The sequence below is a fragment of the Kogia breviceps genome, chromosome 15 (genome assembly GCF_026419965.1).
Source record: "Kogia breviceps isolate mKogBre1 chromosome 15, mKogBre1 haplotype 1, whole genome shotgun sequence".
Classification (NCBI taxonomy): Eukaryota; Metazoa; Chordata; class Mammalia; order Artiodactyla; family Physeteridae; genus Kogia; species Kogia breviceps.
Window position 1 is genome coordinate 84,115,384 of NC_081324.1, and position 26,638 is coordinate 84,142,021.

Below are 26,638 nucleotides of genomic sequence, written 5' to 3' on the forward strand. Positions count from 1 at the left end.
AAATTCTCCATAATACAAACCTTCTGCTTTTCTCTCTGCATGTTTCTAACCCGGCAGGATCCCGAGGCTTTTGTTGCCCTTCAGCCACTGTGGGCCCTGCCTCTGCCTCTTCTTCTGGAATGTCTTGGGGGTTTTGACTTCTGTCACTGTGGTAAGTGTTCCCCTTGTTTGACCGTTTTCCTCGATGGAGAATCGCCCTCAACTATTTCTAAACCGAAACTGTCTCTGGAGTTTTTTCTAAGCATGTTCCCTTTCGAACTCAGTGAGGAAGAAAGTCTCCCTGTCTCATGATTTTTCTTAAGCTCTTGCCTCTCTCTGGCTTTGAGGTCTCTAGGCCTTGACAACTTTCCTTAACTCTGAAGACAGCAGAAGCATCTTTGTCCCATCTGGAGTTCCTCTTTGTACCTCTGGAGTTTGATTTTCTTAATTTCATGTAAGCCATTGGTTATTAAAGCTTCACTCTCCCTGTTCCATTTTCCTTTGCTGTCCTGAAGGCCTTCTGGACCAGAAACCTGCTTTTTAGACTGATGCCCTCCTGGTTTTCTTTCCCATTGGTCCTGTCTTCACTGAGGTATCACAACTTGTTTTTAAGCTGAGTTTGTTACTCCATAAGTTTCTGGTGTTTTCTTCCAAAGTCTGAACAGCAGCTTTCTCCTTAAATATGAGTTCCTGAAAGTCTTCTTACCGGGGACTCTGTTACATCAGTCTCTGTGCAGACATGATTCTGAGAGCAGCATGTTTCCAGCACAAGCATTTTTTTTCCTTCATTTTCTTTTGAGCCTTTGGATTTGTGATCATTTTTTAATAATTTTTTTTCCCTTCAGCTTGACTCAAGAAGACAACATATATTTTACATAGGACAGGTATTTGTTCCTCTTTATTTGGTCATTGCTGAAATCCAAAATACTCCAGTTGAACATGCAGTCTGGATCGCTGTGGTTCACATTCATGATAAAACTTTACATTCTTGCCATGCATAGCTGGGCAGCAAGAGGAAGGAGAACCCTGTCTTGTTGGTTGTTGGCCTGGGGCATGTGGCTTCTCATCTTTTCCCCTCACTGCCAGACGTTGAGGTCTCAGCTCTGGGCCTCTCCCTGCCCTGACTTCACGTCCCTCCTGCATGAGGAGAACTGACTTGATGAGATAAAGGACGTTTCAGTGGCCTCTGTCGTAGTGGATGTAGTTACTGTGCATAGTGAGAAGGTTAAGCCTGTGGGGAGGTGTGGTGTCTTTCTCTGACTTTCTCTGTCTTTTCTCTTGACTCTGCTTGGCAGGGTCAAGCCCCTGGTCAAGCCCCAGGGAAGGCTGGGGCTGCTCCTGACCAGCCCAGGGGAAGAGAGGCTGCTCTCCTCTCTTCCTCCGGGTGCTGGATTGACTTCCAGGCCACGGCCCTGTCTGGAAGCCTGGGCGAGTCTACCTGGGCATGGTGGCAAATGACCTTTCTCTCTTCTCTGTCCCTTTCTGGCTCCATTCTCTCTGGTGTTGACTTGGGTCCCCTCAGCCAACCTCCTTTATTATGAGTAGTAAGACTTGAGATAACAGCCCTAGTAGTTTATGAATTCCTGTTCTGCCTATAATTATTTTGGTCTCAAGCTCAAGGTTACCACTAACAGAGGGAAAAGGAGTTCTCTCTCTGATCTAGCCCCACTGTGGAATGCTGATCAGGAATGGGATTCACAGGCCCAGCTAATGATGAAGTATTCGTGTGTTTTGTATTTCTGGTTCAGTCCTATGCACATTTCTGCCTAGAGTTCCTGGACGTGAGGAGTGTTCGCTGAGACCACTGGCCAGATTTGTTAGTAGTCTTTAATAGCATACGCTTCCAAAATGACACTGACACTAGCACTCAGGTGCTAGTCCTACCAAGTCAAAAGCCTGAATGCTGAAGTTCTGCACTGTTTTTTGCAACCATTCCCTGGCTCTTTTTGAGAGTGGGGTGGTGATGCATTTCTATCCATGCTAATCCTGAATTCTGATGGCCATAGCTTACGCAGTTGTAGGATTATGGTTATCTCTGTATGGCTGCAGGAAGTTAGCTGCTCTTGCAGTTCGTGCTTCCTGAGTGAGCCTGCTCCACAGATCTGTCACGCCCATACATACTTACCTTGGTTTGCCAAACAGAACAAGTTACAAGTTGTGACCCAGGTATAAAAATAGCCAGAATCTGAGATATTTAAAGTAGTCAGATTCATAGAAACAAAGCAAAATGGAGGGGGGAGTTGTTCAGTGGGTACAGAGCTTCAGTTTTGCAAGATGAAGAAGTTCTGGAGAGGTTTCACAATAGTGTGCACATCACATACTTAAAACTACTGAACTCTACACTGAAAAATGGCTAAGATGGTCCATTTTATTATGTATTTTTAACAAAACCACAATTTAAAAAAATGCTTAAAAAAACCAGAATCCCAAATCTCTAATTTTCTGACCTGCCAACTACTGTTACACTCCCAGTCCCAGTGTCACTGGGGACAGGTCTGTTAAAAATCCACTTTTCATTTCTGTTGCGGTCTCCTCAGGGGCCCAGTCTGTGTGTATCCTTCCTTTAGCTGGCCAGGCCCTGTGTGACCTTCAGGTATTTCCTTTGCTTCTCCCTGAGGGTAGCTTGAGCTTTCTAGTCTCTGGTCCTTTTGCTTCGAGGCCCGAACATGGATTTTGTCCCTGTAGGTCTTACTCCTCCAGCAGTACGAGGAGGAATCAAGTCTGATAAACGAGAGTCATTCTCACTGCACATTAGAGCTCCTCTGACCTGAGCCTGCTGGGCTTGCTGTCCCGGCCCTGCCCCTGCCCGGCTCCTGCGGGCCTTGGAGCGGGGGGCATCCCCTGGCCCAGTTGTGAAAGGCTGGTCCCCTGAGGAAGACAAAGCCAATGGAATCAGCCAAAGGGAAGGGGTGGGAAAAGGCAGGTTATGCCGCAAGGGTACAGTGTCTCACAGGCTGCGGCGCTTACATGCATTGACTCTCTAAGCATCCTTGTTGTGTCCCGAGAAGCTTTTGTTTTCCGTCCCCCCACCCATACCCCCCTGCTTCCCTGTCATTGCTCCTCCTTCCTGGGGACAGAAGGAGGCCAGGCCCTTAAGCCCCACGGGGAGGGCGAGAGTGAGCATCTGTGTGGCTAGCAGGGAGTCTGCCCATCTGCTTGCTGCGCGAGGAGCTGAGGCCGCGCGGCTGTTCGGGGTCACGTCACGAATTCGAACTTAGAACTTCTTTCTGCAAGCCCAGTGTCCCACCCACCGAATTATCATGGTTCCTGATGTATATGGACGTTGCACGTTTACTAGGTAGATGAGGTAAACTTGGGCCTTATATGTGGTACTCACAGAGGGGCTATCAGCGAAGCAAATCACATTCTGTCCCATTCCTCGGGCGTTCCTGTGTAGTGTCGAAGAGCAGGAAACAGGTAGTGGTGGAGTCCAGAGTGTGAGGAAATGTCACTGCAGTCAGATGGATTTTAAGACAATCCTGTGAATAGAGAGTCAAGAGGGAAAAACTGGGCTTCCCTGGTGGCGCAGTGGTTGAGAATCCGCCTGCCGATGCAGGGGACGCGGGTTCGTGCCCCGGTCCGGGAGGATCCCACGTGCCGCGGAGCGGCTGGGCCCGTGAGCCGTGGCCGCTGAGCCTGCGCGTCCGGAGCCTGTGCTCCGCAACGGGAGAGGCCACAGCAGTGAGAGGCCCGCGTACCGCAAAAAAAAAAGAAGGAAAAACTGCTGGGTAAAAGTGGGAGGTGCGGGAGACAGACACGAAGGTGTGAAAGCGGCGTTTGACTTGGGGCAGAGGAGGAACTGTAATTACTGGGAGACACGTCTTCGGGTCTTGGGAGGCCTCTGCCTGTGAGGTGACCCTCTTGACAAATGAAGGAGTATGTCATGCACTAGTCAAGATAAGGGAAATAAGGAAACTCACATTTATTTGGCTTCAGCCAAGCTGTGGGCACTCTGATAAGTACTTTCACACTTACTGTCTTCTTTAATTATCACAGCAAGGGGTTGTAGACACGATTATCCGTATTTTTACAGATCAGTCTTAGATCAGCCAGGGTCACGCAGCAAGTGGCAGAGCCAGGCCCACGCCCCGCTGTGTCATTCCAGAGGTCATTTTTGTGGGAGGACTGGGCTGGAGGGAAGCTGTGGAGTATATACCTATGTCATCCTTTATCACACAGGCAGCTGTCCTTCTCAGACTTCCTTCTCAGACTCAGAAGAAAACTTGGCATCACTCCCTCCATACTTTTTGTTGCCCTTCTCCAGACCTAATTTCAGAGTCTCTGAGATAATTTCTAGTTAAAGAAATTTCTGGCGCTGTTTCTTTTGTCTTTTATTTTTTTTCCATTAGGAGTCATTAAACCAAGTCACACGAAGAGCGATTGTCCCAAGGACAGGAGGAAAGCAGCTCTCTTCCCTACGGATCATTAAAACCCAGAGCCCAGATCCTTAGCCATTGAGAACTTTTTTAGGCGCGAGGTCAGAGAACCTCGGACTTTTAGCATGTAAGACCTCAGGACGTGTGGGCAGGAGTAGGGGGCGGGGAGAGAGGAGCCCACACCCTTGGGCCCCAAGTAGGAAACGTGGTCGGGTTATGGATAAGGGCACCCCCCCCCCGGGAGATCCAGGGCGAGCAGCTAACGGAGCCAGTGTCAGGGGCTCTCCTAGTGCACAGGGGTCGCACTGGGTTAGAGTCTTTTCTCACCCGCTGGTGGCAGGGAAGCAGAGAGGAAGGCATCAAAAGTGACGTAAAATCCACTGTTGTCATTAAAGTTGAGTTGGAGACTCCTGCTCAGTCAGAAACTCCTTTGACCTAAAAAGTGGCCCTCAATACCCTTGGGGAAATTGTCCCTATAAATTACTGAGGCAGCCGATTATCAGTAGTGGATTCAGGAAGTGCCGCTTGAGCGCCAGGTCGGGCAGTGTTGGAATAGGGGTCAGGGCAGGTTACTGAGTAGATGCCGTGTGGATGGCAGCCAGTGGCCCGGTGACTGATGGACCGTTTCAGGAGCCTGCTTTGAGGCCACTGTGGTTTTCCGAAGCGTGTGGTGCCCCAGTGAGTAGGTGCAGCGCGTGAGCACCTGAACTGGCCCTTAGGTGGACAGAAGCCTGGACTGTGTTCTGAGGCTGGGCATTCTGGTGTAGAGGGATTTGGCCCCAGGAGATAGAGGCCCCGGAGAGAGCTGCGTGCTTGAGCCGCTGTGAGCGAGGCTCACCCCTCAGCTTGGACTGCCTCCAGCTTCCCGTTCCTGAAGTCAGTCCGGGAGATGAGGAAGCCTGCGTTCTCACCTCTGCGAGTGAGAAGCACGCCCCAGGAAAGCGGCCCTGCAGTTGGGCCTTGCAGGGGGTTGTCAGCGAGGGCAGATGAAGTGTGGGGAGTGGACTAGCTGGAGGCCTTGGTGGCTGCCGTAAAGTGTTGGGGGGAGCCAGCCACCGAGGTGAGAAGTCTAGGACCTCACAAGGTGGTTTTCCCTGTGACCCGGTACCGCAGAGGTGGCCCGGGGCACGTGCAGGGGGACCGTGATGAGGAAAAGCGGCCCTGGTAGCTTGAGGAGTGAGGTATTGGGAAGAGTGGGGGAACTAGGAAGGGCCTTTTGGGCAGCCAGCCTGGGTGTCTTCCAGGCCGTTAATATCTTCTGTTCAAGGACCGATGGTGATGTAGGAGCAAAATAGAGTGGGTTTGGCATTCACAGCCCTAATCGATGCGCTACAAGTGACTGCTATAATTAAGATATTCTGAGACAGATAGCCGAGCAAAGATGAGGTGGACTGGGCCTATGGAGCTTGAGTATCTAGGTCAACTATACCCTGTTATATGTAGTTTAGACTGGAATTTTCTGAAGGTGTAGTGAGATTAACGAGGTAGATGCTGCGTCTGTTGTGTGCCCAGGTCCCTGCGGCACACAGGGGTGGTGGCCTTGAACTTCTTAGCCCTGTTCCTCTGCAGCATGCAGGCACAGGGACCTGAACAGCCTTTCCGTTTAGTTTTTGTTGCCAAGGCCTGTAGAAAAGGGCCAAGCAGAGGTTCCTTAGCACACCACTGCCAGATTAATATCTGAGTGAGTTCATTTGTGGGACTTCTGATGGTTTGTGAGGAGGAGTTCCTAGCCATGCTGGGGACACGTTCCATGTTCTCTCTCCATGAACAGGGACATCCATTATGTCCAGGGGGAACCATATAGGATAATAAGAATCACAAGCGTGCTTCCCTGGTGGCGCAGTGGTTGAGAGTCCGCCTGCCAATGCAGGGGACGCGGGTTCGTGCCCCGGTCCGGGAAGATCCCACGTGCCGCGGAGCGGCTGGGCCCGTGAGCCGTGGCCGCTGAGCCTGCGTGTCCAGAGCCTGTGCTCCGCAACGGGAGAGGCTGCGGCAGTGAGAGGCCCGCGCACCGAAAAAAAAAAAAATCACAAGGCCTTGGAACCGAAATCAAGGTCTTAGAGGAACACATTAGTGGCTTCTGCCTAATGGGATAATTTCTGAATCCTTTATAAAACGTCTCTCTGGGTAAAGAGTCATTTCTTGTAGTGTTCATCTTTTAGTCTTCTCATGTACAAAACTTGACTTTGGGGTTATTGTAGAGGGATTTGGAGGGTGTTTTTTTTATAACCAGAATAATGATGTCTGATGATGGAAACTACTAGCTATAAGTAACTGTTCATCTTACAGTTTGTTCACATACTTTCAGCTTTAAAGAAAAAGTCGGTTTGAGATGGAATCTCAACCCCTTTTTGGTCTTTGGATCCTTTTACGCTTTAAGAAGTGTTATTTAAGGACCTCAAAGAGCTTTCTGTCTCTGTAGGTTATAGGCATTGATACTTACAATACAAATGAAGACGAAAATTTTACAAAAAAATTAAGAAATAATGACAAACTCATTACACGTTAACACGAATTATATTTCTATGAAAAATAGCTATTTTCTCAAACAAGAAAACGTTTAGTAGGAAGAGTGGCAATATTTGCATCCGCTTCTGTGTTCCATCTCTGGCAGTGTGTTGTTTTAGCCGAAGTAGATGAAGACATCCAGCCTCACAGACAAGAGGATTGAAAAAGGGATTTCAATAGCCTTTTCAGGTAATTGTGAGTTCATTTGTGACACGATACCAGAACTTAACAAGTGGTAGGTTCCTACGGGTTAGTTGCAATGTGCAGTCCAATCCTATCAGTGAACCTTTGGTGCTGGGCTATGTTAAAATCCCTGGTCTCTGTTGTACTTTGAATAGATCTTTTACTAAACCACAATGATTTATCACCTGCCACATCGGTCATTTGGGCAACTTTGGTTCACTTTTTGCAGATCCTGAAAATGTTCATATGTTCCATTACCTGTAATATCAGAAAATTCATGGTTAGTGTTGCCGTCAGTCTCATCAGAAAAGTCTTCAAGTCTCAGGAAGCTGGAGAGCTCATGGTGACAGTTTTCCAGAATCCCAGTTTTCACTTGGAAGCTCGGATTTGACAGTTGGCAATAAATACCGTCAGTTTCCTGTTGTCTGAGACGCCTGCCCGGCACCCAGGGCTGCATAGCAAGCTTGTAGTCGCTCAAGGAGAAGTGGTGTTCTGTCGAAAAGAAGAGGCGGTTCAGCTTGCAGCTCAGACAGTCACATTTATACAAGTGCTTTTCCTGTAGGCACCCCTCGCACTTGGCTGTGCGACCTGGTATGCTTCCATTTTAATCGAGAATATGATAAATATACATTAAAAATATATTTGTATGTATTTCATATCAGTGTAATGAGTAATGAACATAACATGTTTAACATAAATGTAATAAATATAATAAAAGGGTCTAGATTTAGTAAAATTATTTTTTTATTGCTTCTTCAAGGATATTCTTAAGTGAAACTTTTGCTTGCTGTGAGCCCCTGGAGGTGAAGAATACTTTGACTACCAGTATCACCTGGTGCCTCTGCCGTAGGGTTCTGTGTGAGGAGCCTGAGGAGTTGGCAGTTTTACCAGCCGGTACTTCTGCACCCTCCGTGCAAATGTCAGCAAGGTGGGGAAAAAAGCAAACTACATCTTACTGTTATTTTGAAAATCATTTTGATCTTGTTTCATGACGTTTTTGGAACCCCCAAGTGTTGGTTTTTGAGGACTGCTGGTCTACGACAGTAACTGGAAAGAACTGAGCTTCCCGAGGTTGGACAGTAGTTCAGTATCCCGTGCTCACAAGTTGGGTTTTTTGCAAGAGACTCAACTTGTGGCTGGTGGTCTGATTTCAGCCTGCTGACGTTTTATTTGTAGGAATGAATGCTTTTAAGGGGAGTATGTGGGAGGGGCCCCCTAGCCCCTGATGTCTTAAGCCGGACAAGAGCACACGGTTATATTCCCTACCGGACCCCAGAAGGCATCTGACTTCTCGCACCTTGCTGGAGCATGGCTTTAAGGTGAACCAGGCCGTTTGTCAGGCTCTTGGCTTAGTGTGTTGTAGGAGAGGCCTTGAACCTGGAGTGAGTGAGGAAAACAGAATGTGAAGGACGTATTTTAGAGCATACTTTAACATTTCTGTGCGTAGCAGGGACAGAGGAGAAGGAAGAGATGGATACCACGGCAAACCCAGCTTACTCTGAGCTAGGAAATTGGATAAAAGAGGAATTTTTAGGGGAAAGAATTTCTTTGTCATTCTGTAGCCAGTATTTATTAGCATTTTCCCCAACTCAGGAGGGGAAGGAAGGTCTGGGGACTCGGTTTTCACTGTGGGAGGATAGAGCCCCCTGATTTATTGGCCCGTCAGTGCCGCGTAGACAGGGAGAGGTGATCCCGAACAGGAAGTGAGCGTGCAGTCAGGAAAGGGTGTGGACGCTGGGAGGTGACAGGTTGACGGCCGAGCACTGTAGGTTCCTGAAGCCACCCTCCAGTAAACAGCGTGCCTTCCTGATGCTCAACGAGTTGAGGGAAGGACAGGGGGAGAGTTTATGGGGCCTAGGCTTGTGCATTGTCTCATTTCATTTTCCTAACAGCCCCTTGAGATAGATACGACTATCATTTCTCTTTTACTTTTGAGGTAATTGAGTCTTAGGCTTAAGTGACTTGCTTAAAGTCACACTGTTGGTGGAAGAGCTGGAAAGTGCGTGTGTTTTGCAGGATAGCAAAGGTTGGCAGAAAGTGCTACTTCTCGGGGTGAGAGGCGGCTTTTAGTGGGCTGCGCGTTGGAAGGAGTGGGGGCAGCTGGCGACACGGGACTGGCGCTGCACAGAGACTCACGCTCTCAGGATCATGCTGTCGGGTTGACGGTAGGTCTTCATAGCATTTGACGTGTATAGAGGAAGAGTGGAATCTTCTTTCTTTTTGGAATGTTTTCTAGCGATCAGGACTTCTGAGTGAGGCTGGAGCTTCTTCACATTCTTGGCCCGTTGGGCATGTAGCCTTCCGACTGCTGTAGCAGGTGATCCTTTGGCAGGGTTTATGATGATTTCAGGAGATGTGGAGTCACAGTTGCTGTGGAAGGGGAAGTGGCAGGGACGGGTGAGTGGAGTTTTGTATGCTCTCCACCCCGTTCCACACTGTGATGTGCAGGCACGCTGTGTCTTGGTCCCGTGGGAATGAGCCACACTCCCTCACGGGCCACGCTCTGAGGGGGGTTCCTACGGCTGAGGTGGCCACTGCAGAAGCTACAAATCAGTTAGAAGGCCTCCCCTCTCATTTCCAGACGGAACATTCTTTTCCACTGTTGCCCACTCCCCTTTGATGGTGAACCTTAGAGTTTTATTCTAAGGAAGTGTCCTTTCACGTCATAATCTGGTAGAGGTAAGAGAGGGGCAGAGCCCCCATTTGCCTTCCACATGCTGAACGTGTGTTCCTAGGCTCGGTCGTCCTGGTTGCCTCTGGACACTTGCCCTTCTCTCGGCCAAGACCCTCTGTCCTCCCCTTCGTGGTTAACTTGGTTCGTCCTTTCGGTTTCAGTCAAAAGTAGAGTTTACTAGAAGTCTTCCTTGTCACGAAAGACTACTTAGGATGCCCCCCTTCGTGCAGCTGTGTCCCTGGGGCCTGGTCGGCCACAGCACCTCTTGCACGATGCTGGGCCTGTCTCCTTCCCCTCCTAGACTGTGAACCACACGAATGCAGAAGCCATGGCTGTGTTGTTCTTCATAGGATCTTCCAGAGTGTAGCCTGCTGCCTGACAAATGCTGGGTGCTAAATGTTTGTGGAACGTTTGCCTGCATGCATGCATGTGCTGATCCTGCGTCTGAGTTCAATTTCCAGGACTGTTGCATCAATGACGACCTTCTTCTAGGCCTGCTTCTGGGTGAGCTGGATTCTCTTGAGTATCATTTATGAGTCAAACAGTAAACAACATGGCATGAACCAACATGTCTTAGGGTAACTGGGAACACCGGGTTCTTCCTGTAAAACACATCCCAGTAATTAAGAGACCTGGAAGTTGATTTGGAGTCTTTATATTTCACAGTGACTAGTCGAGGCATCACCAGCTGGGCGACGGCACTTGGGTTATCTGTGAGAATCTTCTCCAGGCCCCACGACACAATGCCTGCTCTGCAAGTGGGGGAGATGAGTCACATGGCCAGTGCAGCCCACTGCAGGTGGTGGTGGGGTTTTTGGTTGAGGCTGGAGGCATAGGAATGTCTTCTTTCCTATTCTGTTTCATTTTTATCTTTCCCAGAAAGTGTGCCCTTATCCCTTCGAGTGACAGAACTATAAACCACATGTTCTGGCAGATCTGGTTCTAGATAGGAAGTTAGTTTGATCTCTTTTGACATAGATTTAACTGATGTATTAAAGAGTCTGCTGCTCTAGGGTGGGGTTATTTGTATCCAATGCTTTATAGGAACCATAATACTGTAGAAGGGCCTGCAGCACAGCACAGCACAGCAGCCGGCCTGGTGCGCATGTGCAGTCTGAGGGCGAGGCTTCTGGCTGCCGACTCCTTGACGAGTGTGACTGGATTCCTCTCCTGCTGGGTCAGGGTGGCTCGTCTTGATTCCACATCCAGGCTGTACTGAGTGTGATCCAGATCCGAGTCAGCCTTCTGGAGCATCTGCTGGTCGCCACTTCCCGACCTGTGCCTCTGTGTTGGGTGGTTGGTTTCCCTCTGAGGGCAGCCACACTGACGCCTCCCGTCGGCCCAGCACCAGGGCCCCGTGGGACAAGGACTCTCAGTGTCCTGCTCATCCGCTCTTCTGTTTGTTCTTCAACACCTGCCCTGTGCAGCCTGCGTCCTTCCATTTTGTAAGCATCGGATCATTTTAACAACAAATCTGTGAAAAACTAGTTCACCCATTTTTCCTATGCAGAATCATATTTTGGGGACAGCTGTGTAAAAGAGAGTAATATGTGAAAGGTGTATACAGAAGTAGTTTAAATTATCCTATTTCAAAATCTACATTCAGAATCTTCCTCCCCAGCACAGTGTCGTGAGCTTCCTCCCAGGGTGGAGGGACCGTTATCTTCAAGTTCTGCAACAGATTCAGGCCGAAATTCGGAGAGAAAATCAGCGTCCCCACTCTGTACTTGCCTCTTGACCTTTGCCCCCTGCAGGTTTGACCAGAGTGGGCTCCTCTCCCTGCAGGCATATCTGCCTGCAAGGAAATTCAAGGCTACTGCAGCAGATGCGGTGCCTCAGACCACAGTGCACTAGTAGTAGTGTTACCTCCTGGGCACAGTGGTGGTTGAATCTGCATCTAGAATATAGAGCTCTTGGCCTGATCAGCCCTCAAAGGGCAACAGCTCCGTTCTCCCGGCCCATTAATCCTGCGTCTCCGTTTCCAGATGACCCTTTCCAATGCCAGGGCCCAGAGCTTTTATTCTCTCAGGACATAGTTTCTTTGTATTTAGGACTCATTTTTTTTATTTCCTCGCATATCAGCCACAATTGTTTATTAGCTGATCCCTCACTTTTTTTTTTTTTTTTTTTTTTGCGGTACGCGGGCCTCTCACTGTTGTGGCCTCTCCCATTGCGGAGCACAGGCTCCGGACGCGCAGGCGCAGCGGCCACGGCTCACGGGCCCAGCCTCTCCGCGGCACGTGGGATCCTCCCGGACCGGGGCACGAACCCGTGTCCCCTGCATCGGCAGGCGGACTCTCAACCACTGCGCCACCAGGGAAGCCCCCTCACTTTTAACTGTGCCAGGAGATGGGTAAAAATTCAGGTATTGTTTGGTGTCACAAGGTTTAGATGAGGCAAAGCTGCTAATGAACAAACTACAGGGAGAGAAGAGGGCTCTTTTCATGGAAGGTGGGGACTTGAGGCTGATGGGCTCCTTGAAGCTTTCTTCCTGTCACTTCTCAGCCAGACTCTAACCTTCCTGTTTGAGACGTTCTCCTCAAATATAAATTGAAGGCTTGTACTGCTGAGGGTGCCCCTGAGGTCTCGTGGAGAGATGGGACATCGCCCGTGGCAGTGCCAGGTGACCGCAGTACAAGGTTCCTTCCTCCTCAGGTCTCCCAGGTGGCCTCACAGTCAAACAGTGGGCTGACCCCTTGAAAGCTCTTACGGGACGTTGGATAGGAGACATCATCTTGAGTGAGAGAATCTTGGGGACATGGTGCCCTTGGGATCTGTAGAATTCTGTGGCATCTACCTGCTCGCTGTGTTTACAGTCTCCTTTGTATGTACGGAAGCAGTGAGGCAGGTGCTATTTTAGGAGAGGCTACAATGAGGATCCTTGGTGGTGGTTTGTCCTTCTTTTGGGTTTTGGTTGTTCACATGGCAGATGTGCTGGAGGTTCTTTTGCTTGAGCTTTTTCCTGCAGAGTGTAGCTTGCCCTCATGCGGTGAGACTTACATGTGTGTCCAGGCATGTTACCTGGAAGGAAGGGCAGTGCCTGACTCCTCGTCCAGAGGCTCTGGCGGCGGGAGTTCATGCACGACGACCGTAGGAGTTTCACATCGCTGAGCTTGGCGTTTCCACCCTTCTGAGCAGAGTCAGCCTCTCCTGAGGCCAGTCCGGATGGATGCCTTGACCCTCACTGCTTCATTTCTGAGGGAGGGCATCCGGAGAACCACATGGCGTCTCGGTTAACGAGCTCAGGAGGGAAGGAGGAGCGGCGTGCAGCACTGCGCCGCGTCCCTCTGCTCTCCAGGGACATCCGCAATGCGCACGTTCTCACGCACTCAGGATTGGCTGGGGAGTCACAGCCGCGGGAGGATTGCATCTGTTGAGTCCAGCTGCACCTCTGTGCGGTGGGCCGGGTTCTGGGGTCACTTTGTCATTGCAAGAGGAGCAGGAAAAGAATGTTTTCCCAACACTAACCCGTTTTGTTATCATAAAAAATTACAGACATACACAAAGGAAGATAGATGAGCTTATTCATCATTTATCCATCACCTAGAAGCAACAGTTACAACAGTCCTCCCTCATTTGCTTTGTCTGTCGTTTTTATTTTGGCCAAAGCATTTTAAGACACATCTCAGACATCATGTCCTTTCATTCTTACAAACTTCAGTATAAATCTCAAAAAATGCAGACATTTGTTTACACAACTGCAAAGGCATTATCACACCGATACCGTGAGCAGTGTTCCTTGTGTGATGTGATACCTAGTCCCTAATGGTGTTTCCCCAGTTGTCCCGTTTTAGCAGCTGGCTTCTTTGAATCAGATGCCGGAGAAGGTAGGTCTTCAAGTTACATTTGGCTGTTACGGTTGTTCTATCTCAAGTCTTTGTAATCTAGAGCAGCCCTCCCCCCACCTTTTACCATGCCATTTACTTGTTGCAGAAATGGGTAGCTGTCCTGTGGACTGCCTCACATTTTGATATTTTTCTGCTTGTATCCTGGTAGTTCCTCTAGCCCTCCTAGTTCCTTCAAATAAAAATGAGTCCTGGAGGCGTGTTGGGCAGGAATGTTTCAGGTGACGCTGTGTGTTTCCTGTTGCCCCTTGGAGTTACGCTGACATCATGGATTGGTGGGTTCGGGGGTTGACAGCCAGATCCTCAAAATGTAAAAAGTTCTTGATCAGCCTTTCATCTGATGTTTTCACCCCTTTCTTACCGTGGTCTGGATCAGGCATTTCATTAGGGTTGCATGTTTACTGGCTGGATTGTTGCATCGTCTTGAAAGATAGATAGTTCATAGACGAAGGATTTTTCATTCTTTCCTTTTAATTGCCAAGGGTCAAAAAAGGTAAAAGTTGGTGTCCTATAACTTTCAGTTTAGTCTAGTGCCTTGAGTCTGTCTCTCTGCCTCTGTCGGTCCCTCTCTTTCTTTTTCCGCTCTTCCCCAACCCTTGTCGTCCTTGTGAACTCGGGGGTTTTGTATATTTAGTGTGTTTCAGTGGATTGCATTCATTATTCCTTCTGATGCTTAGTTGTCTCATTTTGGGCCAGCAGGAGTCTCTTCATAAATTGGCATCTGTGTTCCTTTGCCACGACTCTGTTACATTCTGGCATGACAAGGTATCCCAGGCTCACTTTATAAAGTGCTGCTCTTGCCCTTGAGACCAGGTGTTCTGCAAGGATCCCTGTGCCATATGGTGAAAAAGGTCTATAAGGAAAGGGACCATTGTTGTCGGTTGTCATTGCTTCCAGGCCTTTTTGAGGGACAGCTTTAAAAAAAAAAAAAAGGCCATGAGTTCAAACTGATGTTTCTAAGTCAAATTTTACGTTATAGGATTTTTTTCCTTACCTTTGATTTTATATTTGTATCTCATTCGTTTCACTTTGAATCTTGGTTCCTAACAACATTACTGTAATGACTTATTTGCATTATCCTACTTTATAAAAACACTACCGTTATTATAACTAAGTTAAACTATTGCAAGAAGTTTGACTTCTTTGCAGCTTTATTTCTCAACAGAACATCCCTCTGAGTATGTATGACGAGTCTGCTGTACTTAGAAGTAATTTGTGGATATGTCACCAGCTTGAAAATTAAGGTTCATTTTCATTTTGTTTTCAAAATTTAGGGATTGCTTTTCTTTTTTATTTAATTGTATTTTTTGAATATATAAACATTCATATGTCTCCAAAGTCAAAACTACATCGCAAGTTACATTCAGAGAAATTTTACTTCATCCTGTTCTCCTTCTTCCCATTTAAATTCATTTTGTATTAAACAGAAATAGACTCACAGGCATAGAAAACAAACTTCTGGTTACCAAAGGGGATAATGGGGGTGGGGAGATAAATTAGGAGTTGGGGATTAACGTATACACACGACTATATATAAGATAGGTGAACAAGGACCTACTGTATAGCGCAGGGAACTATACACAATATCTTGCAATAACCTATGATGGAAAATAATCTGGAAAGGAATATATATATATGTATAACAGAATCACTTGCTGTACACCTGAAACTAATAGAACATTGTAATTAACTATACTTTAATAAAAAAATTCATTTTGTATTCTCCTTCTCCATGTTTACTTTTATACATCCTGTAAAGAAATATTTAAATAATTCATATTCCCCTCCTTTTTTGCACAAAAGATAGCATGTTTGAGCTATTATTCTGTGCCTTGTTGTTTTTGTTTTTGTTTTTACTGAACAGTGTTATCTGGGTTCACTCACACCAGTACATCATGCTCTTCCCCACTCCCCTTCTTAACTGGCTAAGCAGTAGTTCACTGGATGGAGTCCCATAGTTGATTCAGCCCCTCCCCAGTGGACGGGCCTTGGGCTACTGGCAATTTTGCTGTGACAAGTACTGCCTCAATAAACTGGGCCATCAGTCCTTCCTATTTTGCAGTATATCTTGGGATAGAGCTCTGGAAGTGTGATTACTGGGTCAGAGGATAGATGCATATATGATTTTTCAGACATTGACTATATTTTTTTGCTGAAATTTTGGTTATCTAGTTGAATTTCATTATTCTAACACTTCCATCTAGAAACAGTGCAATTTATTGTGCAATTTTAATGTTGAAGAAAGTGCCTCAATCTCTCATGTACCCTATCTTGTATAAAACATATTATGGGGAGTGTTATTTTCAGATCTGTTAATTTCATTAATTAATTGAAGTATCACTTACTGAGTATAAAGGAAAGGACATGAAAGGGTGGCTAAGGCATCCTAAACCTCAGAAAATTTCAGGGTGAATATTTTGGAATTTTCTTCTGTTTCCTCTCCTGTTTGGTATATATTTTGTCCCATGTTGGTTATCGAAAGCCTGGTAATAAGGCACTGGGAAATGTACCTTTATCTGCTGTACCAGAAGAAAGCAGGCCATGTCTGCGGGAGAGAGGAGGTGTCATAGAGTACTCTGTGGATGCGTTCAGCAAGTACTAACTGAAACACCTCCCCACCTCTGCTTTGCCAGAATGTAACAGCGAGCAACGTGCAGAGCTCCTCCCTCCCGGCACATTAATTATCTTGTACGGGACACAGAACAGTAAGATAATTACAAGTGCTCTGCGCTTGGAAGGAGTCAAATAAGAGGTTAAAAGAGAGCCTCAGCCAGGGGCCTTCTTTACGTCGGGGAGAGGCGGCTGACACACCAAGCCACGCGAGAGGTCGGGGAGCTTGGGGGCCAGGTCATGCGGGACCTTGGATTTTAGGTTAAGGGTTTGGATTTTCAGTACATCAGGAAACCATGGAGGACAGTTAAGCAAGGGAATGACATTCGATGCTGTCATATATTTATTCTTTCTGTGGATTGGGAGGTGACTCAATATTATGTTTCGGCTCCAGAAGCAGCCTTTTCCCTTCTGAAGTTCCACGTGGAGCGCGTTTTCCTTCCTGTGCCTTCATGCAGGGCAGCTGCTTCTCATACTCACACGTAGGCCTTCTGAGGGTTTCTTTCTCTTTCAGTAGCGTTCCCTTGGTGGTGCTCAGATAATCACAGTAAGTGCTTGTAGTTGGATTATGTACTTGGGCTATGAGCAGGAGCATGATATCTACACATTCTCTTCTTCAGACCTGCAAATCCAAGAGACACGTCTCTGGAAGACAAGAGCTCCCTCCTCAAGATCGAAAAAGGTCTGTGGTACTGCTGTCACGTTTATAAAATTAATTATGGAATCCATAGCAACTTTCTGGACAAGAAAGGCATTTTCAGTGTAAGTATTTATGTTTCTGTTACAGGTGACTGCCGGAGTGACACCTGCGTAGGGAATCCTCACCAGGAAGGACTGACACACCTGGACCCAAGGCGCTGGCTTCCTGGGAGGCTCCTGTCTGATGTGCAGGAGGCAGGATGTCACTGTGACTCTGCAAGGGGAGGCTCCTGGTGACCGAGACCAGCACGCAGTATCGCACCCTTGGCTACAGGGGACGCTGTGCAGGCCTTTTCCTGCAAGTGAGACGTACGAGATTATTCTGCAAGAGGAAGATTCCAGGGGCTTAAAAACGCAAAGGTTTCTACCTTGGGAGCCCCTTGGAATGTTGGCAGCTCAGGATCTCAAAGAAAGTTCTGTGTTAACGAGTTACAGAGTTCACGTGGAAGTAAATGTCACTTTCTAATCAATAATAATACCGAGTGAGGAGCACTATGCAGGGAGAGACCTTCCATAGAAAGACAGGCAGGGAGAAGCTCAGGCCGGCCTTAAGCCTCCCGACCCGAGCCAGCCTGAGATGAACGCCAAAATGGCCGAGTGAGAGGCTCTGTGAAATAGCAGCCCTGTAACTGTGGTAGTTGTGAGGACATCTTCTCCGCTAAATCACGATACCAAATAGGAAACATGATCTACAAGTGCCCCATGTGTAGGGAGTTCTTCTCTGAGAGAGCAGATCTTTTTATGCATCAGAAAGTTCACACTGCTGAGAAGCCCCATAAGTGTGACAAGTGCGACAAGGGTTTCTTTCATCTGTCAGAGCTCCATATCCATTGGAGAGACCACACGGGAGAGAAGGCGTATAAATGTGATGATTGCGGGAAGGACTTTAGCACCACGACAAAGCTCAATAGACACAAGAAAATCCACACGGTCGAGAAGCCCTATAAATGCTACGAGTGCGGCAAAGCCTTCAACTGGAGCTCGCATCTTCAGATTCACATGAGAGTTCACACAGGTGAGAAACCCTATGTCTGTAGTGAGTGTGGAAGGGGCTTTAGCAATAGTTCAAACCTCTGCATGCATCAGAGAGTCCACACCGGAGAGAAGCCCTTTAAATGTGAAGAGTGCGGGAAGGCCTTCAGGCACACTTCTAGCCTCTGCATGCATCAGAGAGTCCACACAGGAGAGAAGCCCTATAAATGCTATGAGTGTGGGAAGGCCTTCAGCCAGAGCTCGAGCCTCTGCATCCATCAGAGAGTGCACACCGGGGAGAAGCCCTATAGATGCTGTGGGTGTGGGAAGGCCTTCAGCCAGAGCTCGAGCCTCTGCATCCATCAGAGAGTGCACACGGGGGAGAAACCTTTCAAATGTGATGAGTGTGGGAAGGCCTTCAGTCAGAGCACCAGCCTCTGCATCCACCAGAGGGTGCACACAAAGGAGAGAAACCATCTCAAAATATCAGTTATATAAAGTGATTTGCTAAGAGATAAAACATCTTAAAACCCGTAAGTGCCACTAGGAAGGAAAACCCTGTAAATACCTACATTGACCCAAGAAATTTTTACAGCAAAAGCCCCAGCAGAACATTGTTTTCCGAGAGGCACGTGCGAGGTTGGTGTTCTGGATTCATGCCAAGTGTGTTCCACAGCTTGGCTTTGAATCTGGAATCCCTCCACGTGTTTGCCCAGGACAGGCTGTGAGGTCCCAGTCGTGGGTGTCCGTCTCCTGGGGTTCTGGCGTGATGCCTCTGTAGTTGAAACACTACACAGGAAACCATGACCCTTGCCCAGCCTCCCGAGTCACCTCTGTCTGTGCTTTACCTAAAAGTAACCCCAGATACTCCCCCATTTCGGGAGCTCATGACCTTCCTTCTCTTGATCCAAGCATACTGGTGAATGCGTTTGAAAAACGGCCGGCTCCCACGAAGCTGGTGGTTGGTATTTCTGAGGTTACCACTCGATTCAGCCTCTACGTATCTGTCCGTAAATCCTGTTACTTCTGAACTCACTTTACCTGTATATCCCCAAAATACCCATAAATATCCACCCCTTCCTAGATGGCATTAAATTTCATTTTAGATTTTAGGTGATTCCTAATTTCCATTTACTTTGTCTGTTGGCGAAATCATTGGCAGACATACATGCCCTTGAACTTTTCTTTAATTTTGTGAATTCTGCTAATCACTGTGTCTCTATGTTAGTCAGACTTAATTTTCTAGTGGCTACATCACATATTTTTAACTTGAATTTTTTTGGAAATAGCTGAATGTAAATAGGGAGGAAGAAGCAAGCAAAGTTAGAACTTTTCTCCATCCAGAATTGCCCTCTCAGGCTCCTTTGGTAACAAGGGGAGCCCCTTACTAGCTTGGGGAGACCATAGGAGAAGCGGATGGTAGGAGGCCTCACTAATAATAGTCTCTGATTCTGTGGTTTGGGGGCAGTAATGTGTAGGAGTCCTCGATACCTTTTTATTGAGGATCACATGTCAGTTCCTTTGTAGGCATGAACTTTCTTCGTTCATTCAACAAGTATTTATTGAACACCTCCTATGTGCCAGGCACTGTGCCAGGTACCGGGAATACCACTGAGTAAGACAGACAAGGGCCCTACTCTCGCGGCGTTGACATCTGGTGGAGGAGACAGATGATAAGCAAGTAAACAAATAAATAATGTAGTTTGAGGTAGTGATTAAGTGATACGGAGAAAATAACCTAGGGTGATGATTTAGAGCAGTGGGGGTGGGGTGGGGGGCAGCGGTAGGTAGCGGGCAGGGAGGCCTTTCCAGGGGCGGCACAGGGGCGGCTGCAGGGGGGTCACGGTCCCGCCGGGGAGCTTCCAGAGCAGGAGGTGGCGGCCGGCGGTGAGGGTAGCGAGCAGCGGGGAGGGGGAGAGATACTGAGTTGCTCAGTATCCTGACATTTATAGGCCTTTTTTTTTTTCCTTTTTTTTTTTTTTTTTTTTTTTTTCTGGCTAGATTGGTATTAAAAACTCATGTGGAGGAACTCAAGGAATGTTTAGAAGACCAAAAGTCCCCAATGACAACAAAAAACAACTAATTTTTAACTTTGTTTCCCTTCTCATTCCTATTGTCGTGGATTTCCCACATGTAGTCCGTTCGCTCAGGAAAGTCTTTGGGGAAATTGAGGCTGTTTGAAAGCTCTGAAATGGGTGATCAGGTTAGCGGTCTCTGTCCACTGTCTGAGAGGTTGGGAAATGAGCTACCCGAAACATCGAAATAACTGAAACGAAACTTGATTTTCTCTTCATATTTGAGTTAATTTCTTCTGTTTGACTGGAAGGGTTTTTTGTATAACTAAAACCTCAATGCATAAAGGAGATTTAAAAGGAGCACATAACTTACTGGGTGAGCCATGAAACTGGAGGTGGGATTTGTGGGTAAATTTGTTACCATCTGAATTTTGATCCAGACATCTCTGTTAACAAGCCCTTGGGAAGTTGCTTCTCATGTTTCCTCATTTTCGCAAAGAGAGGGCTGGCTTAGTTATTTGATAAAGCCCCTTCCAGGCCTGAATTCCTCGACTACGATTTACTGTAGTGTCTTAACACACTTCCATGTCACAGTAGTGTGGAGCATTAGGGAAAAGCCTAGACTTTTAGTTGATAGAGAGCCAGTTGAAATATCATTGGTAGAATTTTAGGTTTAGGAAAAATTGGTTTGATTTCTAGCTGTATTACTGTTAGGTATGTGAGCTTGGGCAAATCGCTTAATCTTTGAGTCTAGTTTTCTCACTTACAAAATGAGGACATTAGGCTAAATGATTTCCGAGTTTCCAGCTAGTCCTAGAGTTCTATATTTCTACATAGTTGAATTATTTTATCATGCTGTTGCTGGGGGATATGACTAACACTTTTGAAGCTACTAATTTTATGTCGAGCTTTAAAGTCCATAATTGTTATCTTCGGAAAATATTATTTGACCTACAGTATGTCCAAATCAATTTAATAAAATCACTTTATAACAGGGTTCTGTGCTTGACATGTGGTTGTGTAAATTCAGTGGTCAGCGTGTGTGTGTGGGGGGTGGTGGTGGTGGTGGCGGCTTGTGCATTATGTCTAGGTGACCATATAATGCAGTGAGGGGGCAATGCTGTTAATACTTAAACAAGGACAATAGGCCTAAACTGGGACTGCTCCAGCAAACCAAGTTGCGAGGACCCTCTGGCCCAGGGGTCAAGCAATTGACAAAGGAGTCGTGAGGTCTGGCAAACTGGAGAAAGCCTGCCCTCCTGAGAGGACAGCGCCTGCTCAGTGGTAGCTGTTTGTTTCCATGTGGGATATAGGCTTAAGGGTCCTGCATCATCTGCTCTTTTAAGGAAAAACCAACAATCCATATTTTTACATAAAATTTAATGATTTTTAAAGGTTGGCAACGAATTCATGTTCCCTGTGTCACCCATTTTGGTCATTTGTATTACCTGCATGGTGCCCATAGGCCTTTCTTTCACTTTGCAAGCTGTGCTCTGGTCCCTGATGGCTGTCTCCCACCCATGCTAAGGCCTGACACTTCACAGCTAAGCAGTGGTGGCCCAGACCCTGCGCACCGGTCTCTGACAGTGGGTCTGGCGTCCACCTGCCTCTCGGGGCGAGTCTAGGCTCCGCTTCCATGGTTGAAGCGGAAGCCATCCAGACGGCCCTTTCGATGTGAGTGGGGTGGGGCAGAGACCCCACGTGGGTCACACGTGGCTCAAGCTCTCCCACTGGGTCACTCCCGTGCCTGCTAGGAGTTAGGGTGTGAGAGAGAAAAGCCAGGGCTGACTTCACAGTTTCTATGGGGAGCCCGAGTAAATGGCAGATTGTATCTTTACGGTCTCTTACCTTAAGGAAGAACTCTTTCAAGAAGTCAGCCCAATAGCCTGCAGTGGTCTGCTCTAGAGAAGGTGGGTGCCCAGGCCAGACGCGGGCGATCTGGAGGAAGCTGTGGGTGTGTCTTTGGTGTTGCCTGAGTCTTGGACACGATGCCTTCCAAGGGGCCTTCCACCTCTTGGTTCAGTTATCCGCTCCCCCCGCCCCCAGATTTAAAATTATTAAGTGAGTCTTTCTGTGCAACCTGCTGTTTTCCTCAGGAATTTGAAAATAATAGGTGAAAGCGAGTATCAGCAGATGGAAATAGTACTCAATGGTAAAATCAAACCCCGAGGAAGAGATGAGAAAGAGGTTGATACCATTACAGGGCAGGAGGCAAATATAAGTAGCACTGCCGAGTTGGTACATGGATTGAGATAAAGAGGGATAGGAAACGTGAAGGTGATACAGCACTCACTCTGTGACCTTACTCAGTTTCTTCACTTCTCTGAATCTCAGGTTTCTCGTCTGTAAGATGGTTTTGAAAATACCTAACTTGTGGGATATTTGAGAAGACTAAGTAAACACGTATGAAGTGCCTAGCCTTTAGTAATGCAACAGAAAAATTACTATTCATCCCAGGTGCCTATTAAGGAAGATGAATCGTGTTATTTGGAGTTCTTTGGTTCTGCTGAGCCCCGTGGGGGGGTTGGACATTTCAGTTTGGGGTGGGACCTGGAGAGGGCTGAATTGTTCCACGTGGTGAGAAAGCGAAGAACTGCAGTCTCCTGGGATAGTCTGAGACAAGAAAATACAGAGTAGACTTGGAAAGGGAGTCGAAGAGAGAGACCCAGCTGAGTAGAATGGTGTCAGGTTGCACACTTTCCTGTATGAACCCTTATGACCACAGAATCCCTCCCAAAAGGCTTGGGATGCTTGGTCTGAGTGGCTTTCTTACGGAAACTGGTGGAAGGGCCAGGTGCTGTGTCCAAACTGAAGGGGGCAGAACGTGTAAGTAAAGCACTTTGAGAGACGCTGGGGCCCGGAGAGGGAGGCCCCGAGAGACGTACGCCCCGAGGGCCGCGCAGAAATTCTGGGAGAGCTTCCGGCTCCCACAGGCCAGAGTCCCCCAAACCCTACGGGCAGGGAGGCCTCCGTGTGTTACCCCTTGGTTCCCACTCCTGGTGTGCATAAAGCAGAGTAATTCTGAGGTCAGAAGGACATGAAAACATTTAAAAAAAAATCATCCTCATGTTATATTTATATTTTAAAATATTAAGAGGCACACGAGCAATTCCAGAGATTCCAGGGCCTTGTGTTAAACGTGTCAGCGGAGGTCTCGGTGGAAGGTGACGGTTAAACCAAAGTTCTTTTATCGTCCAGGTGTAGGTATATGCAAATAAAATACATTTTTAAAGTAAAATAATAGCATATGTAAGCTGCTCTTACTGATTTTCAGGTGAATTTATACGTTTTACAGCCTGTTTTGTGTGTGTGCCCTGCCAGTTCTGCTCCCTCGATGCCACCTCTGAGACTCCCCCTCCTCCCTCGTACAGCTGGCCCTGGCCCAGATCCTCTCTGCATCATGGATTATGGTAGGAGTGCCATGTTTGGAGAGCTTTTAAACCTAGCATCTGTAGATGGGTTTCAGAGAGGTCCAGAACCTTCTTAAAGTGTATGCAGGGTTTTGTGTGTCTGTGGGTATAGACATTTTTCTAGGAAGGCGGGCTTTCCTATTTACTTTGGGACCCTAATGGATAAAGAACACTGATTGAGCCACACGATTATTCATTGTGCGGGGACCTTGGGCAAAGGGGCATCTAAGAGGTCAGAACAGTGGTGGGTCACTGGGACAAACAGAGAGCAGTGGTGTAATGAATGGAAAAAAAGTAACCTTGGGCTGTGTTGTGAAGAAAGAAGAGGCTGTTGGCGTAACGTGAAAGCTGCGTGTGCATATGTGCTGTTACGCTGGGCTCGGTGCAAAGCCGTGTTACAGTGTAATGTAATATGCTCAAGAGAAAAGTCCTGTGAGAGAGTTTGTGTGGGTGAGAACAGCTGGGTCCTTGAGAGGGACTGGCTCGAAGTGGGAAGAGTCGGCTCCACGCATGGCAAGCGCTGGAGCCACAACTGAGTCTGGCTCTCGGTTGCGGGGAAGGCAATTCTCGCTGTAAAACTGGAGCAAGGTCCCCAGTGCCTGTGTGGGTTGTGTTTAGATTCTCAAATAAACCTATTGACATCACTTGGTGTCGTGTCCTTCTGTGTTTAATTTCTGTGTCCCACTTCACTTGCTTGGCATACAAAATTCAGGAGATAACTCCTTATTAATGGTTAAATCAGTCACCTTGAGCCTTCATCCTGTCTGTCCCCCAAATATCCTTTTTACCCTGGCGTTCCAATGCCCCTGCATGCCCCCCACCCCCCACTTCTCCCTTTTCTGAGATAAACTCAAGACCTACAGGGACTTAGTCCAGAGGGTAAGTCCTGCCTCTGATGTCCTGTGGGGAAGGAGCTGGAGATTTCCGCTGATGACCAGGAGGCCACACAGTGTCACTGTTGACAGCAGGTCATGTTTGGAGAGGAATGAATTCTCTACGTATTGCATGCAAAGACAGCTCACTCGATCCAGTAAACATCAGGAAAAGAAATAAAAAGAAGTATAAAATAAGATAGCAGGAGTGAATGTAAACATAGCTTTCATCGTAGTAAACGTGAATGGGTTAAATTCTGCTGTTTACGGACATTTTCAAGTTGAATGATAAACTTCACCACAAATATGTGTACACGCTGATTACAAGAGACCACCTATAATACAGAGGTGACAGGAGAGGTTGAAAATAAGGGAATGGAAAAACATACCAGGAAGATGCTAACAGGAAGAAAGCCAGTGGTGGCAGCCTTGCCAGTGAAAATAGAATGCAAGGTAGAAAGCATCAGTTTATCAGAGGGATAATTTGCCAAGGTAAATGGTTGTATACATTTATTCGGCTAAAAACATAGCTCTGAAAGATACAGTTTATGTTTTTAGAGGTACAATGAGAAATTAATTCCCAACCACAGGGAATATGTTAATCCTCCTGTCTCAGAAATCTGCAAATCAACTAGACAAAGAAAAATCAACCAGCACTGTTAACAAACTTGAACTGTCAGCTGTCTGTGAACTCTGTGCCAACAAACCCTCTTGGAGCATTCATTAAAAACTAACCATGTTTCGTGCCAGAAAGAAAATCTCACCAGATTCCAAAATGCATAAATCCCACAGGCCACATTCTCTGACTATAACATCATACACATCAAAGTTGCTGAGAAAGAGACAAAAATCCTATCCACTTGGAGATTTAAAAAAAGAACAAGCAAAACATCCCCTTTCCCTCAAGTTGACAGCTAAAGAGGAAATCAAGACCAGTGAAACTGTTGAGAGATGAATGGCAGCGATGGTATATCATGGAACACATCTTGGATGAGACCAAAATGAGTAAAAATTTTCATAGACTTAAATTCATCTATTAGATAAGAAATACTAAAAGTAAAGCAAGCCTTTGAACTTACACGCTTGATCTTTATCAAGACCGTTGTATGTTCTTTTCCTCTCACCTATCATTGCGCTGAGTCATTTTGAAAAATAGGATAACACACAACATGTAGCACCGTTAGGTCCCCAGGCAGCTGGGGCAGCAGAGGGGGTGGGGCCCCTGGGTCCTGGGGAGTCACCCTTAGGTACGGTTGCCTGGTAAAGTGCAGAATGCCCCGTCACATTTGAATTTCAGATATTTGACCCACTGATGCTAAAACCTATTCATCGTTTATTCATTGTTAATCTGGAGTTCGCATCTAACCGAGTGCCGTGTATTGTTTTCATTTGCCAAGCCTGGCACGCCTGCTGGAGGGGGAAGGATGAGAAGGGGCTCTAGCACTCGGAAGGGGTGTCGGGGGGAGTGCAGGAGACCCTCAGTGGGGTGGCTGGGGAGCCCTTTGGGCTGCACAGGGAGCAGGGAGGCTGTGCTGGTAAAGAGAGCTTGCACGCCCTGGTGACGTGCTCCCCAGGGAGCGGGGAGAGGGAAGAAGGGCCTGGGTTCACAAGAACAATCAGATCCAGGGCTTCCGGGCACCTGCACCTTGGGAAAAGTCTGTGTGGGGCTCAGGAACCAAGGCCAGGGCCACCCCGGGCCACGTGGACCGCTTTCCCCAGGGTAGACACATGGAACTGGACCGACTTGGGGCCAACCATCTACGCCAAGGTCACCTCTCGTCCCGGCGCTGCCCTGAGGTGATGGGATGCAGCGAGAGCCGTAGGCTGCAGAGCCCGCTGGGGTACAGCTCTTGGGGGGTGGTCTGGGTTTTCCGGGATTCTCTTAGTGTTTTGGGATTCTTCAAAGGGGGATGAGGCGGAAATCCTAAGAGGCAGATACGAGGCTTGCCCTGTCGATGCTCAACTGGTAACTGTTCACGCTCTAGGGCTCTCCTGGATCTAGCCACTTAGCAACAAAATACCCTCTGTGCTGGGCTCAGAGCTACATAAGTGAGGAGAATCGGTGGGGCCGGAGGGCCGTGGTACCCAAACACCACAGAGGTTTGGCTCCCTGGATTCAGGGTCCCTCCACCGCGTCTAAGTGTGACCTCAAACAAGTTTATTCACCTCCAAGCCTCAGTCTCCTCATATGTAAAGCAGAACGGATGACTGAGAGTCTGTCCCTCATAGGATGGCCCAGGCCTCAGCTCAGTGCCTGGCACAGAGCGGGTGCCCACCGTGTCGAAGGGGCAGCGGCCCCCGGTGGTGTTTGGATCTTGCAGAAAAGGATGGCACTGCCCATCAGAGCTGAGCCAGTGCAGGGTCTGGTGCCCCTGGCTGTGCCTGGAGGCGATAGTGGTGGCAGTGGCATTGGGCAGAGTACAGAGATACCCGGCAAGTGAAGCTCCAGTGCTCCTGGTTCTGGGGCCTGTGGAGTCAGACTGGAACCAGCTCTC

General features: G+C 47.6%; 2 protein-coding genes across 5 annotated transcripts in view; both read left to right on the forward strand.

Annotated features, from left to right (window-relative positions):
• ZNF664 (zinc finger protein 664) overlaps positions 1–18,963 on the forward strand; it is a 32,790-nt gene extending 13,827 nt beyond the window's left edge. The window contains exons 1-4 of one of the 4 annotated variants that reach the window (XM_067015140.1): positions 7,276–7,637; positions 7,807–7,974; positions 16,796–16,857; positions 16,963–18,963. In XM_067015140.1, the coding sequence (XP_066871241.1) occupies positions 17,559–18,344 (786 nt within the window). In that variant the 5' untranslated portion in view covers positions 7,276–7,637; positions 7,807–7,974; positions 16,796–16,857; positions 16,963–17,558 and the 3' untranslated portion in view covers positions 18,345–18,963. Of the gene's footprint in view, positions 1–57; positions 152–7,275; positions 7,638–7,806; positions 7,975–16,795; positions 16,858–16,962 lie in introns of those variants that run through there. The other 3 variants (XM_067015139.1, XM_067015141.1, XM_067015138.1) reach the window with 3 other exon arrangements.
• The window catches only part of RFLNA (refilin A), a 228,940-nt gene that overhangs the window by 13,821 nt on the left and 188,481 nt on the right, over positions 1–26,638 (forward strand). The window lies entirely within an intron of this gene.